Source organism: Poecilia reticulata, linkage group LG4 (genome assembly GCF_000633615.1).
Source record: "Poecilia reticulata strain Guanapo linkage group LG4, Guppy_female_1.0+MT, whole genome shotgun sequence".
In the NCBI taxonomy this organism is placed as follows: domain Eukaryota; kingdom Metazoa; phylum Chordata; class Actinopteri; order Cyprinodontiformes; family Poeciliidae; genus Poecilia; species Poecilia reticulata.
The window spans coordinates 11,441,322-11,461,922 of record NC_024334.1 but is presented as its reverse complement, the minus strand read 5'-3'; the positions used below and the strand labels follow the sequence as shown (position 1 = coordinate 11,461,922).

Sequence of the window (20,601 nt, the reverse complement as noted above, 5' to 3'; positions counted from 1 at the left end):
AGGCTCGTTTGATGGGGTAACATTAAAGGAGACCTCACAAGGATTTAATGACTTAATGAAAATAGAATTTATTAAATTATATTAAAGAAATAAACTCTTTACTATGGGCCTTTTGTCTAACAGCATGCGACTCTTTCTCGACCTTGGTAAAGCGTCTCAACATTCCCCCTGTTGGGCTCTAAAAGAGCCCAAAAAGGAGAAGACAAACCCTAGAGTAGACACTGTCCCTTCTGGAAAACATCCCCCGAGGCTTTTGCAGATGTTGGCATAAATACATACATCATTTCAATTAATGTTGTCTTTCATTAATTTCATCTCATTTCATTTTTGGGGGTAAAAACGGACAGGGCACCCCTATGCCTCTTAGGCGGTGGATCGAAATCACAATGTCCCCCTTACAATCTAATGAAGATTAGGAAACCATCTTTAAGAAAGAAAATCGTTAAAGGATGTTAGAGTGTTAAATTTGGAGGAACATAAGTCAACCCACCATGGCATGTCAGAGCTTCGTCATCTGTAATTACACATCAATCATACAGTCGGACCATGACACTTTCTGGACCCACATATTTTCTTACCTCAGGTCAACGCCATGCCATAGAAGGGTAATGAACTATAAAAGAGCAAAATCAGAAATTTTTTGTGTTAGTTTTCTCTCTCTTTTTTTGTAATCCAAATTAAAAGAATAAATGTTAAATTTTATGAAAATATAAAATGGGTGAAGTGTTAGGAGGATATAATTTAAAGTAAAGTATTAAAAAATTATATTCACTAAATTGTTAGAGTTAACCAAAATGTAAATTGAATAAATGTTAGGATATTTCAAAACTTAATAAAATGCAAAAAGGAATAAAGTGTTGGGTTAATATGAATAAAATGTAAATGAGTAAAAGTTACTAAAATGCAAAATCAATAAAATGTTAGATAATATGCAAGATTTAATAAACCCAAAATGAATGAAGTAATGAATAAATGTGAGATTGTACTTAAAATAGACAATCCAGACAAAGAAATGTTAAGATACTACTTCTGAAGTTAAAGTCATGAATCAATAAAATGTTGCGATAATAGTGAAGAAGTTAATACGCTATGAAAGGATGCAAAGTCAACAGATGAAAAGAAATGTTAAGGGCACAGAGTATAGAACGAGCACATTTTGAATTTGCAAACCAATGAAGTAAATTAGCATTACAGGCAGTATAATCAAAATTGATGATATTACATTATTAAATATTTAAAATTCCGTATAAGTAAAATGTAATGATACTACTAGTAAAACCAAATGATTAAGTAACCTTAAAAAAATTGTAATGAGATCAATAAAATCGAATCAGATCAGTTTTTGTTACAGCAAGACCTATCAACTTTAAATCAGTTTCTGCGTGTGTCCAGATGTTGAGCCGGCGCAGTTCGATAGGAAACCCAGACAGGCCCGCGAGGCCTCAGTGGCGTTTCAGCTGTAAATTGGTCCACCAATCGTGGAAGGCGCCCACAGTCTCACATCCCGGCACACCCAGAAAGGATTGGACTTTATTCTGCAACAACAAAAAACACAACAAAAAGCGAAATCAATGGATTATATGAAGAAAATTAAAGTGAAGGAAAACATATTTTTGTCATACTCATAGTGCCCTTAAACTCTAGAGAGCTGGAGTTCCACGGTCGTCTTTTGGTTCTGGGAAACCATCTGATAGGCAGGTGGGGTTCTATTGGTACCACTGCTCTTCTCTATGTTGGAGGTGATGCACTGAACAGCCAAGAACCTCAGGCAGGGAGCAGCAGCATCCACAGGTGATGAGGAGAGCAAGGAAGATTCTTTAAGGTTGTGCATCATCTGATTAGTAAACATAATGTTTTTTTATATCTTTTATTTAAAGGCTGCTCCTTGAAGCTGAAGATCAGAGGTTTTTTTTATATAGTAAGCCAATAGAGCATCAATATATCAATAACATCTGTTATTTAAGTTCTCCTCTTAATAATAGTTAAAGAAATGCTTAATAAGTAACACATTTCAATCTCCAAAAATAGCATTGCTTGTTTTAAGTGTTGCCATATTCATAGGATCAGACAAAATCAAACCAAACAAAAATCATGTAAAGGATCAGATTATGAAATGAATGTGCAAAACTGCCCATAGTCACGTTTTATCAAAGGAATATCATTTGAAATGATCCCCAATAGAAACTTTACCAGAAATCTTAAACCATCTATAAATTTTTTGATTTTGTTATTTTAATCAAGTTCAGTCAAATAGTCCTCATTTAACAAGAAGTAACCCGCTACACTAAAGGCTTGTAAAATATTATCAATAGTGTGAAAGGTTAATGATGTGTGTTAAATTAAGATCCCTTGTAATATATTCCATTCATAAAAGACAACCCTATTTTGTCTCAAACCAAAAACTGTAAATTATGATTATGAAAATGTTTAGACATTATTACCTTGGATCCATTCCATAATTGCTCATTTGTAAATCCCAATTTGGACCATTTTAATTTGAATCTTCGTATTTTTCTTCTCATTTTTAACCCTCATATAATGATTAGCCTGTTTCGTTTTTTTTTACAAGAACAAAGTTAACCCTGTCACATCCTGGTTTAAAATAATTAATGGACTTCATGGTTTTAAATCCCAAAAGTTCAACAATTTTAACCTTTGAACAATTGGTTCTCTTGAAACCCTTCTATAAAATATTWATTTAACTGAATTACCCTCTTTTGCAGTGTTTATCATATTTATTAATGTTTTTGGCAGTTTTGGGGAGAAATTTGATACAACTAGATTTATTAAATTATATAAAGTTCAGGTTAGACCTTCCTGAATGACTTGGTTAAACAAATTATTTTGAATTATAGCAAGAGAGAAGCAGCAATCAAACAATGTATTCCCTGTTTTAAACAACTCTATTTTGTAGAAATCTATTTGACACATGACATCATTGTTCATTTTAATGTATTCAATTCAGGATATTCAGTATTACTTTAGAAACTCATTCGAATAGTTAAAACATTTGTGAATTTTGATTTAACCTCTTTTATATTTTGCTGAAGCCCAAAACGGAAACATTTCTCAAAATATTATATTAACTCACAATTTGTAGATTAGATTCATTCCATGCATCTCCCCGTTTCTGAGAAATTTTGCTGGAGGAGAAAAACACATTAGCCAGATGTTGGACAATCAGAGTTATAGTCATTCAGGCAAACAAAATATTTCTGTAAGCTGCAGAGAGTTGTAACACCCTGCTGCATCGAGCCTTCACTTGTACCGTTAAACTTATCCTGGGGGTCAGATAGCAGAGGTCAGAGTGCAAAGACAGTAGACTAGCGGTTCTCAACGTGGGCGGTACAAATAGAAATGCGTTAAGATGATTCACCCTCAGATGTTTCAGAGTTAACCGATTGTGGAATCAACTCCTCTCAAAAATGAAACTCTAAAAAATTATTAAAAATTTAGACAAAATGCTTTTCATAAATTGGTTATTCAAATGCATATGTAAAATAATTAATTCAATAGTGTCCAATTTTACACAAAAGCATCCTTGTGAAAATGCCACGCTTTAAGACAGCCAGTCAAGTTTCCTTAATAATTTAGGTCAAAAAGAAAACTAATCAAATATTCTTTATTCCATTAATGAAAATATTACCATTATCCTGATATTTTTCAAAACGGCTGAGTGTTGTATTTATGTATTGTGTTCTTTTTAGAATTTAAAAAATGTTCACATTTTGTCTGAATTTTTCTCCATGTCCCCTTTGGGGCTCCATAGAACTTAAAGTACTTTTAACCAAAATGTTCTCAATGATAACAATTACATCCAACTGTAACTTTATACAATTAAAATTATACAATTAGGTGATGCAGGAAATCCACCAATATGCAAATAAACATATCATAGATATTGATAGAAGCTATTCAATTTTAAATTACCAATTTTAATCCAGTAAGAGATTCTATATAACTCTGTATTTCAGTCATGTAGGAAGGGACAGTATAAGAGCTCAGTGAATAAACTCACAATATACCCATGTCAACTGAATACATTCATAATTTACCATATCTTTGAACCGACTAGTAATTAGTCCATTTCTTCTCCACCCCCTGTTGATATAATTTAAAAATTTGAAAGCAATTTTGCATTTGTTACTATTCTCCAAAACTAAAATATTACAGGGTGTGTTACAAGTTTTCCAAATCATCTATCTAGAATTGAAAGTAGACTATCAGATGTTTTAAATGTAAAGTTTTATCAGAAATGTTTTATCTTCGTTAAGTTTTATCAGAAATGTTTTATGTTTGTCATTTACCATTTCCCCCTTTTGTTTTCTGATGTAAATAGAAAAATATTTCTGACAACAGCATTTCTATTGTTCTCAGAAATATTTTTCAGGGATTCTTTTTCTATATATATTTCTAAAATGTCCAACTGAAACTGTACTGCAAAGGCCAAAAGTTTTATTATTTTAAAGAGTTCAGATCAGAATTTGGATTGCTTTCCTAAAAGGCCGTGTCAATTTTCTGTTTGAACCGACAAAAGAAGAATTGATCAATTTAGGCAGAGGAGCAAAAGATTTAGACAAAGATTATGCAGTACTGATGTCATTGCGTTTAAAATCAAATGTTCTGTTGGGCTTGAATTTATGTATCAATTCAATCAAAATTTAAGGCACACAAGTGTTGTGGGCCAGTTGTTGTCCAGTTTGTTTTTACATAATCAATTACTATCATATCCACTTTAAAAGTTTATCATGACCAATTTGTGCCTTTCTACCAAGACACGCATGTGTTTCGAAAGCAGCAGTTAGTTCAGTTAGTAAGTTAGTTAGTTTGTTATTAGAAAAAATACAAACAACAATAATATTAATACAAATGAAGAGAAAATAAAACATGTCAAACCAAATGAAACAGTTTCGTAATAAATGGCATCTGGTTTTAAACCAAAGCTGAAATGTTATTATTCCTTTTCTAACATACTATTTGCCACTTTGAAGTAAGGTAACCGAATTATCTAGATTTAGAATCATTAATTGTCTTTGAGACAAGAATATGTTGTAACCAATGTAATGAACCTTAATTGAATCTGGAGCTATTTCATAATCTCTCTTTGAATCAAACACAAACTCATATTCATTTACCAATCCTGTTCCCTCTAGACATTTTAAGGTGACCAAGTTTCAAATTAAAAGAAATCGTTTTTGATAAGATAATAAGAGAGAAAAATATTGTTTAGTCCATGATAAAGTTCAAGTCAGCTATAAACCTCATTTTTCAAGTTTCATTAAGTTTAAATTTAAACCTGTCTACAGCTAAGCTGAGTTTCAAAAACTTCAACCCATTAGATGTCACTGTATTTTGTTTATAATTTTACCTGTTATGTAATTTCATTCATCTTTCATACAGTTAATTTTACCACATGTGAAAATAGTGGATTGTGCAGGATTAGTTTAGTTTAATTCAGTTTTCCCTCAGCGTCATTTGTTCCTTCCAGCCGGTATTTCTGTTTAACAGGTCGCCTCCTTTCTTCTGCACCAGGTATTCTATCCCTTTTTTGTTTTTTTCTTTCTCCCTTATTTTGATATTTGTCGTACTCTGCCAAATAAGTTATTAATGCTTCTATTTGCTCACCGAGCATAATCCATGTCCTGGTGCCCCACTTTGGATCGTAATTTTCCTTTTCAAGTTCACCCTCCATCTGTTTAGGCTCAAACTTTAGGCTCAAAAATCACCTCTTCTCTCTTTTCTCTTTTTTTTTTTTGCAGTTTTGCTCGCATGAGAAAATCAAACACAGCAGAAAATCAATCCCAGCAGACAAAATCAAAAACCTTTTTCGTGAGAAATGGACCTTAGTGTCTAACAGAATCAAACATGTAACTCTTTACTATGGGCCTTTTGTCTAACAGCATGTGACTCATTCTCGACCTTGGTAAAGTGTCTCAACACAACCCAGCATAAAAAGTGAGCTGCTTCTATGAAGGCAGACTTGAGCTGCATCGCAGGATTAGATGAGGTTGTGCAGACTCCAGATGACGCCGTGTTCCAGCCCAGACTTAAAAACTGTTGTCTAACCTACAAACATTATTGAGTCATTTGTCTGCAGAAAGAAGTGAGCAGTTGAAGCAGTCCATTTTAGATTTTCATGCCTATTTCAGTGACATTCCAACATGTGCTAACTAAATTGAGCATGACATAGATGTGGCAGATGCGCAGCCGTCAACATTTTTATCATGTTCCTCCAGAGAAAAGTACATTTTTGGAGTAAGAAATTCAGCATTTGCTGGACAACGGCCTGGCTAAACCATCTTGTTCCAGTTGGGCCTCACCATGTTTGCTGGTTAGAAAACCTGACGGTACTTATAGATTCTGTACTGATTATAGGAAACTGAACAGCATTACAAAGCACCCATGTCTGTACCCATGTCTGCTCCAGCCAAAGAGGTGTCTTCCTTTATTGTACCATCTGGATTATACAAAGATGAGTCTGTAGCTGCTTTAGACTCCTTTCATACGTAATATTTGGAAAGTACATTCAAAGCATAACTGTCTCGTCTTAGGTTAGCAGATAAGTGCTTTAAAGAACATCTTGTCGACTCCTAAACAAGTTCAACCAGAACAACGCTCCTTCACCTGCAGAAATGTCAGCGCTCATATTCAGGTCGGACGACCGATTTGCACGTCAGGACCGCYACGGGCCTCCACCAGAGTTTCCTCTGGCTTCGCCCTGCCCAGGCATAGTTCACCATCTTTCGGGTCCTATCACACACGCTCATGCTCCACCTCCCCGACGGTGCGGGCGAGACGGGCCGGTGGTGCGCCCGGACCTCGGAGGGGCCCGGGATCCCACCTCAGCTAACTTAATTGAGCATGACATAGATGTGGGAGGGCGCTGGCGTCTTCCAAGGCTCCTGGTGCTGGCGATCCCCAAAGTTTGCTCGCAGTCGGACGTTCCCAAGGCAGAACGGGATCTATGACTCATAGACTATGAGTTGGGGTTGGGGTTTTGTTTTTTTCTTTTGGAAATAAGTGGCTGTAATGTTAAGAGAACTACAGTGAAAAGGTTTTCTGTACTACCGTACTTTTAAGACGCGTTTTTAATCAATCATCTGGATTTTGACAGCTATTTTAACCTGTGCAGTATTAGACCGGCGCCTTACCGCCACCTACAGGATTGGATTAGGCAGCAGAGGCTTTGCAGTAGGGCGAGACCATCTTGAAAATATGTAGGGGGGATTCATGCAAGTATATTATTTATCTGTTAAGAATCTACACTTCCACTGACTTATATTTGCTTAATTTTATAAATAATTGTTGTTTATCATACTAAATTTGTGCTAGTTATAATAAAACCGTAAAATTTAAGGTTTATACAACCCCTAAACTGTCACACAATGGTATGATCCAGCCAACATAAGCGCCTAACCGCCACCAACTAACGGTTCTGGTGTTGAAGATTTCCCCAACGAACCTCGTCTTRTAAATCTACTCGCTCATTGCTTTCTGCTTTGTCCTCACACGTCCAGAAAAGAGAGAAAATGGTAAGAATAAATAAACTTCTGTTTCGTTTCGACTTTTCACAGGATGGGAAATGAAAACTGAGCTGATTTTAGCTCTCAACATTTGCGCGCCTATTTGAACAAAGTGCAATTTATTATCTACGGTATTATGACCAAATATTTTCAACCCTGATGTAAGTGTAAATGCATTTAAAATGGTCAGACTTTTCTTTTAATTGTGGCGGTGGCTCAAACCAACTGCTAACTGCTACAGTTACCCGTCAGTTGACAGTTAGCCTAATAGTTATCAAAGGACTTTGGCGCGCATTTADTATTTGCTCAAATTATTTTTTTCCCTCGAGACATCCTGATGTTTTGGGAGTAAAGAAAAATACACTTTTTGTAGAAACTTGTCTTTGGACTCCCGCTTATTTTTTTTTGTTTTGTTTTGTTTTTTGCCGGTGTTCAGTTTTTTTTTATTTTTATTTTTTTGCCAGTGTTCAGTTAGCGGAGAGAAGTTTCTTCAACTGATATAACGGTCCATTTATCTTTGAATACAAACGTTTGATTCCGCTAATGCAAMATTTTGAATRAATTCCTTCACTCTTTAACAGCCACAGTTTGGACAAAGAGCTTCATTTTCTAAGTACAAAACTATAAACAGTTTGTCAAATATTTCATATTAGWGTAGCTGGCTGATTTTGTTGGGTTAGWTTCTAATCTATATCACTAAATTATATAGATTATTTATTRATGAGCCCTTTTCTGTATTGATTCAGTTAGCTTTATAATGGTTTTGTTTCCCACTTTGAGGCCAGATTACATATTTTATCTSTGTCCCATATTAAAATGAATCTTTTCTTCCTGTCCAGCGTGAGTGTATTTCCATCCATGTCGGTCAGGCTGGAGTCCAGATTGGCAATGCCTGCTGGGAGCTGTATTGCCTTGAACATGGCATCCAGCCGGACGGTCTGATGCCGAGTGACAAGACCGCAGGAAGAGGAGACGACTCCTTCAACACCTTCTTCAGTGAGACCGGTTCTGGAAAGCATGTTCCCCGGGCCGTGTATGTGGACCTGGAGCCCACTGTCATTGGTAAGTCTCACCACTTGCTGGAGAGCACTGAATGAAGCAATTGACATYAAGGATTTGAATATGTGCTTATTAAGGTTTATTTGATGTGTGACTATTTATTTTCCACTCCTCCATAGATGAGGTGCGCACTGGGACCTACCACCAGCTATTCCACCCTGAGCAGCTGATCAGTGGTAAAGAGGACGCTGCCAACAATTATGCTCGTGGGCACTACACCGTCGGAAAGGAGATCATCGATCCTGTTTTGGATAGGATTCGCAAACTGGTAAGATCATGGAATGAAGTAAATTTCAAACCATCTGGAAAGACAAAAGTTAATTTTGTGACATGTGGATTCTGTCAACCCTTCTCTGTCTTCAGGCTGACCAGTGTAATGGTCTTCAGGGCTTCCTGGTTTTCCACAGCTTCGGTGGAGGCACTGGCTCTGGTTTCACCTCCCTGCTGATGGAGCGCCTGTCTGTCGACTACGGCAAGAAATCCAAGCTGGAGTTCTCAATCTATCCGGCCCCACAGGTTTCCACAGCYGTGGTGGAGCCTTACAACTCCATCCTGACCACCCACACCACCCTGGAGCACTCAGACTGTGCCTTCATGGTGGACAACGAGGCCATCTACGATATCTGCTGTCGGAACCTGGACATCGAGCGCCCCACCTACACCAACCTGAACAGACTGATGAGTCAGATCGTGTCCTCCATCACGGCTTCTCTTCGTTTCGACGGTGCGCTCAACGTGGATCTGACCGAGTTCCAGACCAACTTGGTGCCTTATCCACGAATCCATTTCCCTCTGGCCACTTACGCTCCTGTCATCTCTGCCGAGAAGGCTTACCAYGAGCAGCTGACCGTGGCTGAAATCACCAACGCTTGCTTTGAGCCAGCCAATCAGATGGTGAAATGCGACCCTCGCCACGGCAAGTACATGGCCTGCTGCCTTTTGTACCGTGGAGATGTGGTGCCCAAAGAYGTCAACGCTGCTATTGCCAACATCAAAACCAAACGCACCATCCAGTTTGTGGACTGGTGCCCCACTGGTTTCAAGGTGGGCATCAACTACCAGCCTCCCACTGTGGTTCCTGGTGGAGACATGGCCAAGGTCCAGAGGGCCGTGTGCATGTTGAGCAACACCACGGCCATAGCAGAGGCCTGGGCTCGACTYGACCACAAGTTTGATCTGATGTACGCCAAGCGTGCCTTCGTTCATTGGTATGTGGGTGAGGGCATGGAGGAGGGAGAGTTCTCCGAGGCCAGGGAGGACATGGCTGCACTGGAGAAGGATTATGAAGAGGTCGGAACCGATTCTATTGAAGGGGAGGGTGAGGAAGAAGGAGGGGAATATTGAAATGGCCACGTAAAACTAGTTCTGTGTTTTAAGTCTTTTGCGGTCTGTTCTGATGTTTTTCYACTTGCTGTTTTAGTGCTCAAATACTTTGAGGTGTTGACACTTTTAAAGAGCAGACCCAAGTTTGAAGGGGGGTTTTATGATGGCAATATACTTGTGTTTGTTTTAACTTTGTATTCCCATTTCTAGGAAGAAATCCATTGTATTTTTTTATTGCTTATCCAATACATGTTTGTGAATGAATAGGAAAYSATCTTTTCAGTAATCAGTTCTCTGTMTTGCCTTTGTTRCGTCCACGAGGCTCGTTTGATGGGGTAACATTAAAGGAGACCTCACAAGGATTTAATGACTTAATGAAAATAGAATTTATTAAATTATATTAAAGAAATAAACCTGAAAAAGAACGAATGCCTGAAATGAGAAACCAACATAGATTAATGCAGAACCTATAGATGACCAGAAATAAGCAAATGTATTTTTGTTCTGTGAAAATGTCTGAAATGTTTGAATTGTTGCCTTGTGCCTGTTAACAAGGAGTTGCTTTAATTATCTGCAGAACATACGGCGTTTGTATGGTGAATTGGAATTTTTTTGTGTATTAGATCAATAAAAACTAAAAACTGAGTATTTGAGTTGGTTTAATGTTTTCCACACAATGAAAACAAACAGTATAACCTGGTTTTATCTTGTGCCTAAATTCTCACAAATAAATTATTTTATTCAGTAGGTTACGGTAGCTTTCATATCTGTCTAAGATTGACTGACCAAATTGTCAACAAAACAGATAACCTTGTGAAAGTATTGAATATATTTTTCCCTTTTTACACTGCAAATTCACCACAGACTATTCACAAGGTTGTGATAGTTGATCAAATCACTGACACAGTGAGACAAACGAATGAATGTGACTCTTTGTAAAGACCGGGGGTCCTGCAGTCTGTTCTGCTTGAGCCGAATGGAGAGAAACGGGAGTGAGGGGCACAGATATGAATGCATTTCTAACAGTAATGTCTCCAGCACTATGAATGCTGAGGAATGCAGTTCATTCCAGCAAATTGGTGCCCAGCATATTTTAAAAGACCCCAGAGGTTGGAAAAACAATCCAGTCTTTTCCTGCATTGCTGCTCATCTCTTTGACCTGACAAGCAGACCAGCTAGGGATGAGAACCAACTTCTCCATAAGTGTCGTGTGAAGCTGAAAAAAAAAAAACCCTTTAAATTTTATTGGATGCAGAAGTGAAAGCTTAACACATGCGTTGAATCTAATTTCTGATTATTGCGCCTCTGCTGCCTTTCAAGGAAGCAAGGTAAGAATACCTTCTGATTTTCTTATGCGTTACTTTTGTTTTTTATTTGTCTTGTTTTTGGTAATTAGATAAGATCAAATTAAAACATTTATCTGTCGCTACTCACTTAAACTTGTAGATAAACTTGTTTATTATCTGAGTAGAACTAGGCGGTATGAACAAAAAGAAAGCTGAAGTCGTTTCCCGTGTTAAATGATTTCAATAATGGTAAATCATGCATTTTCAAATCAACAATAAAGTTTTGAAAAAGGCATTTTTTTTTCCAATACAAAACATTAACATCTACTAAGGTTCATTTTAAAATACTTCAAAAGTAATTTTTTTTAACAATAACCATAAAGGAGTATTTTTTTTAATGAACGATGCATACAAGCAGCCCTCCCGACCCCACTGAGGGACAAGGGTTTAAGGAAAATGGATGGATGGATACATAAGAGCAGCAGGTCAGTTATTTTAAGACACTGAAAAGGCCCAAATCGTCTACTTACCAGCTGATGGTGCTGTTGCCTCAAATTGAAGCGGTGAGTTGTTTCTTGAGGCTGTTTTGATGAAAGGAGGGAGATTTAACTGACGAATATTTCAGTTAATACAGAAACAAAATATGACATCAAAGCACTTAAAATGTTTACATTATTCAACAATTTTTCTTTAAATTGTAGATGTCTACATCTTCTTCAGTTCCTTCTCTTTATAAAAATGTTTTAATCTGTTCCACACGTTTCATTGCTTCTTTAGACCGCTGCAGATGTTTCTTGATTAAGAAATAATTCTCGTCAGAAGGTCAGAGACAGACAAAACACAAATGACTCCTTTGGATTGATGAAGTTTGGCTAAGAGCAAGAAAAGAGTTGGTAAAAGGTCATCAAGTTGGAATTGGGGAGGTTATTATAGTGTGGAATAAGTATTTTATAGAAAATTTAAGAGGATATAAGAATATGCCACGTTGAATAAAAAAACATTGTGCGCACAATCTATTTCAGAAGAGTTTTCATCCACATGAACCTGCACAAATGCGTCTCTAATCATTGTTTTAAACATGCCAGACCCCTAGGGGGCAGTGTAGCGCAAAGCTAAAACCTGTCAGCCAATCAGAGTGCTTCAAAACAACCACGACTTCCAGTCAGCAATTAAACATGGCGCCAGCAAGTTTATGTTTGTGGAACTACTTTTAACACTCCTGTTGTCCTCGGATCAACAGCCACATCTACCACAGCCACAAAATGAGGACAACAAGAGGATTAAATTGCGTAGTAGAATATTATTAAAACACGACGATGCCGATTGAAAATCATGTAACGCAAGTATGTGGATATTAGCACATAATTTGCCACAGACTGTAAAACCCCAAATCTGTTTTCCCATGTACACACGCAAACACATTCTTTATATTTTAAATAATAACTTCTAGTGGTATAAAACTGAGTTTCTGTGTAGTTGAAAGACCAAAATGCATTAAAATGTATTAGTTTTCCCAAATATCTGGCTACATGTGATCTAGCCAGTTTTTTTTGTTTTTGCTTTTTTCCTAAAATGTAACATTCTCTGTTCTCATTACCTAAAAAGAAATCCTTTACTGTGCTATGCAGAGTTTCATGAAGCAGAAACGCAGCAGGAACTCACAAGCGTTTCAGGTTGCAGAGCTGTCAGGCAGGAAGCCTCGGCTCTCTGGTGGTCACAGGGAACAATGCGTTCAGGTCGTCACGAGCCAGCAGGAAGAACAAGATGCTGCCTCAAGGAATAACTAGGCAACAAAAAACTGAACACCTCAGTCACGTTCACAGGCGTCAGACAGGAAGAGCAGAGAGTTCACTCTCAAATTTTTTGATTACATTTTTGTACTAGGATTAGAAGCCTTTTTTGGCAGTATCGAAATTAGTGTATTTTGCAAAACTGCAATGGAATTTTTTTTTGCATCACACAAGTCATTGTTATATTCGTGCTTGATAAAGACAGACGAAGTGTTAGGTACAGATGCTTTTATTAAAGCATCTTTCTTCAAGGTCTGCTCACAGGTGTATCGGCCTCGACTCACTAAGACTCTCTGCTTCTATTGTCGTGTTCCTTACATTTATACATTCTCATGAACTCATGCTCGCCACCTGGTGGACATAAACATAATTCATTCAATCATGACAGTCATGTGACCCACAACCAGATGTTACTACTTGCAGAAAAGACAGAGACAACAGGAAGTGGTAGGAGGATGATGGCATAATATGGTTTTTAGTAATTTATTGTGTGAACTATCTTATTCACGTGTATTCTTAATTGTGTGGAATTAATGGAACCAGCGCAATTGTGTTAGCCTGATATCAACAAATTCTTGCTCACATTTGTCAGAGACAGACTGCAGTGAAGTTAGTTTCGAGTTGGATATTGGATTTTCCAATATCCGCAGAGTAAGCGGCATTTAGCTCAAGGTGGATCCGATTTATGAACGATAATTTCGGTCAGCCGTTCTCTAGCTCCCTCCTCCGCGCTCGGAGGTTCACTTCACTGCAGTCGGTAACACAACAAAACCACCGAGATAAAGTTTGTTCTGGTCTGTGGCCTGCAAAGATGTCACCGAGCGACTGCACCTAAACGCCCCACAACTGTCTGACGCAGTGACGTTGGTTCCAAAGCTGTATTGGCCAATAGGAGACATAGAAGGCAGCTCCTCATTAACATAACGATGCAGCAGAAAAACAGCAAGCAGAAAAGACAAAGCAAAATATGTATTTTTCTTGACAAAAACGCATGTTTAGGTCAAATAAGAAAGAAAATATATACATTACTTGACGAAAACTCATGTGTTAGAAAAAGGAAAAACTAAATATATAGTTATTCTTTTATTTCTTATATTGAATATATATATATATATATATATATTTGTTCTTTTTTATATATGTCGGATATATATATATACAAATCTGCAACTCTGTTGTCTTCTGAAATACAAAGTTCCCCGTCCGGGTAACTTTGTATTTCAAAGGCGCCTGTGAAAGTGCCCTTCAGAGGACTCTTCTGTAAGGACGGGACCAGCGAAACCAAAGCTTTGGCTGTCACTTCACCCACAGCTTTGGCTGCGAGATCAGCTGCAGACAAATCTTCCCCAGCCGGGTTATATTTTTCTGCGACTGTATTCTCACCCTCACGCTGTACCATCATCTCCGAACAAACCTCCCCAGCCGGGTCAGTTTGTCCAGAGACAGTACCGTCATCCTCTGTACTGTCTTGTACAGAGGACGAGATGGAGTCCAAGGCCCCAACATCCAACGCCTTTTCAGAACAAACCTCCCCAGCCGGGTCGGTTCGTTCTTTGGAAGTGGATGAAAATCCTTTCCAAATCAGATCGTCCTCTTCATCCTGATCGTTTTCTTCATTGCAATCCTTCCCTGGAAAGAAACGATCACACACTTTCTTCATCCCAGTGGTCACGGAATATCCGATGCCCCAACCAACCRGGAATATCAGGGGAACAAGCGCCGTCGCAAAACTGAACATTGTTGCTTTACACAAATCTGAAACTCTAAGAAATGTCTGGATCCTGACTGATGCTTAGAGATTCCAGCATTCAAGCATTGGAACTTCTTTGATCTATAGTGATGATGTCATCTATGACCTCATCAGTGAGCTCACTGGACTTCTGGCACAACATCTTGCTTCTGATCGTTGCTATGGAAATGATCAGATCAGCTCTGCCTGACTCAAGCTGACATAAATATTTAAATAAAACATTATACTTTTTATTTATTTAACATGAAGAGATTAATAGATTTGTATATGATTTAATTTTTGCTTTTGTGGTTTTCCATACCTGCTGTGGTATAAATGTTCTGAAGCCTTTTATCCACTATTATTTTTAATTACTATTCATTCACTAGGATTATTCATGTATTAATCATTGCACAGTGCTGGGAACAGTCTGTGACTTATTATATTTGTATTAATTTTTGCAGATAATTTAAGATAATTTAATGCTGTGACTATTTTACCAAACATAAGAAACAGAAGCAGATACAACCAGGCTCTTTCAAAACAGAGTGCCTTAATTCAAACAGAGAGAGGAAATAATCAGGTTCCTTTGTGCTTCTGGTCGGCACGTAGCAAATGAGAGACCAGGAGAGCCAGCACGGTTTATTCATGTAACCTCATAAGTTCTATGAGAGCAACTTTAACATTAATTTATGGCGGATTTGATTTAAAAGAGACGCAAGGAGAAAATGAGGGAATCTGGAGCACAGAGAGCTGCAGAGATAATGACGTTACTGCGGGTTTGTCGACACTTGGGGGCAGCAAAAACACCTGGATGCCAATTTGTTCACACCTACGACATTAGCAATACTTTCTTCCTATAATAGTGGATTCATATGTCGCCATGCAGTTGTTGTAATCCAAGCAAAATTAAAATGTATTTGTATCTAATAGAATCAGACCAAGTTAAATTTTGTCTCTTTAATTTGTACCTTGATTTCTGAAGTGATTTTAACACCGGATGTTTTGGTAACCACCTTGTAAATCATTTAAGGTTTGCAGATTATTTGGTTCCCTTGTCTCTCTACAGTGCTGGGCTGCAGCAGCTACTCCGTGCTAAATATGGCGTCCAGTTTGAGATGCTTAACCTTAAAGTGAATGTTTTGATTGCAGAAGCTCAATTTTTAATTTAGCAAAGTAAAATATGTAGGTGATATTCTACAGTGATCTTTGTGATGACGAGGAGGTGAAGAGAGACTGGTGGTGAAACTACGGTAAAATAGTCGAGAAGAAACTGCATTTAGCTTTTCAGGATTCATTTAGAAACATCTGCAAGTCAAATGTTTTTCATGAGCAACATTTCTACTCTTCCTTCTTTATTGAGGAATATTTAAATTCATGCACCGTTGAGTCGAGAGCTTTCTTGACTATAGCAACATTTTTAGCTTTAATAAACATCAGAGCGACTGCTCTGTGGTTTGTCTTTTGTTTTTATTTCTATGACAGACTAATTTAGTCTTGAATAAATTTCTTTTTTTACATTTACATACATATTTATAGCGTAGAGTTGTGGATAATAGAAATTAAATAGTTTTCTAAAAACACATTAGTGCAAATTTATCACACGGTTTTTGTTTAAATAATAAACCCATCATTAATTTTTGTAATGTACAACCATTATCTTTATACAGAAACCGTGTCTAACAAGCTAAAAGATAAAATAAAGATACCATATCTCCAGCTCGATGTTAAGTATTGAAATTAGTTGTTTACATTCACTGTAATATACATATTTACAGTATGTAAATACTGGACATTAAATCATTGAGGATTTAATGTCCTCAATGACATTAAATCAGTTTTTCTGTTTTACATCAGACTTAAGTCAATTATTTATATTTACTTAATGCCAAAATTATGAGACAGATCCATTTTTTAGAGAATTGTTTTAACTTATTTTTTTCTTTTTGAAATGCATCAAAGCGTCAGACATAATATGTTGACATATTATTTTGTTTTTGGGTGTGAAAGCTGAACTTTCCAAGATCACCACTGTGCTCTTTCTTTTACTGCAACACATTTTGACAGCTTTGTTGAAACCTTCGGAGGTTTTGGCCGACCTGAGAGGAAAAACAAACCTGGATGCCAAAACCTTTGCAGCTCTTTATCAGAACAATGACCCATAAAGTCATTTCCCCACTGAGCCGTGACCGTTACTGACAGGATGGAGATAGGAGGATACCTGTCCGTCAGCCTTCAAAGAGCAAAGTCCATGGCAGAACAACATGTTTACTTTTTCAAAAAGAGTCCAAACAGGGTGAGACAGGAAGGAATGATAAACACTTTGGTCCTCAGACGCCCGTAAAGCTTTCCTAAAACCGTTTAAACACATAGCAGTCTTGATGCGTTAGATGTTAGAAATAATTACACCGCCTCCTTTTTCTTAGTTACACTGAAGACTTTTGTTTGACTATAAAAATTATTTTAAGCTGCACTTCTCCGATTCAGACTGAGGGAGGCATTAAATTGTAGTTACAGCAGTTCGCCACCAGTGGGCGAATAGAACACAGTGAGCACTCCTAACTCGGCGATAAATTAGTGCTGCTATTTATGTTAGCTGACTTGTATAGAAGAAGTGCGCTAAGGTGAAATAACCTGATATTTGAGCAAAAGATATGAATGTTTAATTGTTTGAGCCAGATTGTAAATAGTTATTTACTGAGCAATCAACGGAAATTAAGCACAGTAACTGCTAATCAGGCGATCACTTTTCTTCTTGTCTGTGTTAACAGTTGTCAACAATAAAAATTAAAAAACCCTGCGAAATCACACTGATTAATTAAGTTTGCAACACATGGAAACTCGAGTTTGGAGAAACTAGGAAAAATCCATCTTGACCTGTGATGGATAGCCAATCTGTCTAAATTATGCTCCATCGTTTGCCCAAAAAAAAAAAAAAATTATATATATAATGAAATGGATTAATTATACCAATGAATCCGATTCATTCATTGGTATAATTTCCACCCAACTCTAAAGTTAGGTGTGCTAACCCTAAAGCACACATCATCAACATTAGTTCTACTAACTCTAAAGCGCTACACACCAACGGGACATTGGTAGACTTTAAATTGTTACTGTAGGTCTGCTGCAATGCATTCTGGGTACAGACCAAAGACATTTGCTATTTTAATTATGTAAAGCACTTTGAAATGCTTTTCTGCTGAAATGTGCTATACAAATAAAATTTTATTGATTGATTTGCTGCTCTCCATATAGATCAGGGATGAAGGAGGAAAGGAAATGGAGCTTCTGCGTAAACAGTCTTGGCTCACTTCAAAATAAGAGCATGAATACAAACATCTAGCTACCTGAAGATTTGTAAAAAGTCAATAACCTGAACGTTATCACGTTCAGGTGATAAACTTTATTGAACATTCACAAAACAGCAAATTAATTAAAGTAAATTAATGCTTTAGAATAGCGGTTCTCATCGTGGGCGGTACCGCCCCCCAGGTGGCGTTCAGAGGACGACAGGGGGCGCTGGCGGACATTTTTACAAAAGGGGGGCGCTGGGATGCCTTTGGGGGGCGTTTGGTCGAAGGTAAACTTTACACCTTAAATGCACAACAATGCCAGTTTAGACTTTGAGTAACTTGGTAAAACTGTCTTGTGTAACATTAAACCATGCTTGGCTGCAACTGTATCGATGGCAGCTCTTCTTCTATTCAGTGTTTGTTAGCTTCTGTTAGCTTCTTGGCGCACCTCCGTTCTCCTGCTACTGGTAGCTAAAATCACGATACCCTCACTGTGTATCCCTCTGAAAAATGAACCCATTTAAATAAAGAAATCAAGAAATCCCTCCATGGGTGATACCACATAGAGGGCGTTCATTTTATAGCGTTAACACGGCGCTGTAAGTGGTCCGGTATGAAACGGGGGTGATTGAACAACACAGCACTTTTAAATTTCAATAATCAGAATGCAGAAATTGTTTCCGTTGTTTTTAAAGGTTTATGTCAGTCTGCGTTTTCCCCATTGATACGATTCCCGACCACCCTGCACCTTAGGGGCTTAAAAAAAAAAAGACATTCACATTGCGCAAAACTCTAAAACAGGAGAAGCGGGACATAAAACGGAGCGACAAACTAGACGTGAATTAAGGCATAAAAACAGAGAATCAGACGCTGAACAGTGAAAAAATCAACACGTGATGTGAAACATATGATGATTAGGCGGCGCAGCAGGTGATGAGTGAAAATTACTGATGGTCAATAAACGATAAAATAAATGTAGCAACAGGAAAGATAAAGGCTAGGAGGGGGCGCTGGCCCAAAAAAGGTTGAGAAACACTGGACTAGTAGAATTATTTCAAAGTGATTCTGAGTAAATAGGTCAAGAGACTTGGGATCTATTGAAGAAAAACACTCAATTTTGACAAAACAAACTTGTTAAAGGAAAATGTCTTAAAATGGAAAACAAATGACTGTGTCTCATCTATACTGATTTGTAGAAGATCAGTATAGATATCTATACTCAAATCAAATCACTTTGATTTCAAATCAAAGTGATTTGAAATCACTTATTTCAAAGTGATTTTGAGTCAACAGGTCACATGACCTGGAAGAAAAACCCTCAATTTTGAAAAAAAAAAAAAAAAACAAATCCTAAAAAAAATCAATTAATCAATCGATCAATCACTTTTTTTTGGTAAATTATCCACATAAAGGACATAACTTAAAATCATCATTCAATACATTCCACAGTTTCACACCAATAACTGAAACACATCTAGAATTTACCTGACTCTTAAAATAGAAAACAAAAAAAGGAAAATGACTTAAAATAGAAAACAAATGACTGTGTCTCATCTATACAGTGTAGTAGAAAGATTTCAAAGTGATTCTGAGTAAACAGGTCAGATAACTTGGAAGCTATTGAAGAAAACCGAATTATTTAATATTAAAATTATTTAAAATATTGTATATTACTTTAAAATTTAATAGAGGCTATTGTGTCTCATGCAAAAGCATGAATTGGCGCTGACAATTAGTCAGTTGGTCACAATTCAAGGCATGTATTAACATTTGTTTGACAGGAGTGTTTGGTTCGGCAGCCATAAATTATTGGGCAAATGTTAAAGGACATAAGGACAATTATCCTCCAAATGTTATGTTACAACCTTGTCAAGAAACAGTTAAAAATAAGAAAATTATTTTAGAACAGAATTCAGAAACAAGACATCATATTGGATATTAATCAATCTATTTTTAGAATTAAAAAATATGGATCCCGGGTTAAGTTAATTTGGATTCCTGCTCATATTGGAATAGTAGGAAATGAGTTGGCGGATAAATTTGCTAAGAGTGCAGCAAATGAGGTTAAAAGTATAAGTAAAATAAAGAAATGGYAGGAACTATGGGATAGAGAAGAAAAGGCAAGAATATAATAGAATTATAGTAAGTGTGTTTGTGAGTGAAGGCATGATATACAAAGTTGTGCACAAGTATGTGTTTTTACGTGTGAATGTGTGAGTGTATGTTTAGATAGAATTTATAATAGAATATATGTGTAAATATTTAAACCATCATGAACCACACTCCATACCAGTAAGTGGTAGTAATGCTACTAACAGTTTGTTGCCAACCGCCATAAAACCGACAAGAGAGATAGATATGTCATGACTGTGTTGTAACACGGTTGGATCTGTGGATTAATTTTTTTTGGTTGGGTAACAAAATCCTGCCTAAGATCAGTAGCTGTTAAAGATCAGTAGCACTGCTGGCGGACGTTTAGTGAAACATGGAGCAGAAAACTGACGTCTCCCCACATCCGTTGGGTGGCCCAAGAACCAGTGTCAGCTAAGCGACCAGTTTCTCTGGAACCAGGATCAGCTAAGTGACCCGATTCCC

At 37.2% G+C, this 20,601-nt stretch overlaps 1 protein-coding gene and 1 long non-coding RNA gene across 2 annotated transcripts; one reads left to right on the top strand and one right to left on the bottom strand.

Annotated features, from left to right (window-relative positions):
• Positions 1-7,421: 7,421 nt before the first annotated feature.
• Positions 7,422-10,550, top strand: LOC103463343 (tubulin alpha-1B chain-like). The gene is made up of 4 exons (XM_008406633.2): positions 7,422-7,532; positions 8,363-8,585; positions 8,702-8,850; positions 8,946-10,550. Exons 1-4 carry the CDS (start codon positions 7,530-7,532, stop codon positions 9,924-9,926), a joined length of 1,356 nt encoding a protein of 451 aa, XP_008404855.1. The 5' UTR covers positions 7,422-7,529; the 3' UTR covers positions 9,927-10,550.
• Positions 9,990-13,250, bottom strand: LOC103463342 (uncharacterized). The gene is made up of 3 exons (XR_533499.2): positions 12,854-13,250; positions 11,722-11,772; positions 9,990-11,121 (listed from the first exon to the last, which is right to left on the bottom strand). It is a non-coding gene; the product is annotated as an uncharacterized LOC103463342 (long non-coding RNA).
• Between the last annotated feature and the right edge of the window lie 7,351 nt (positions 13,251-20,601).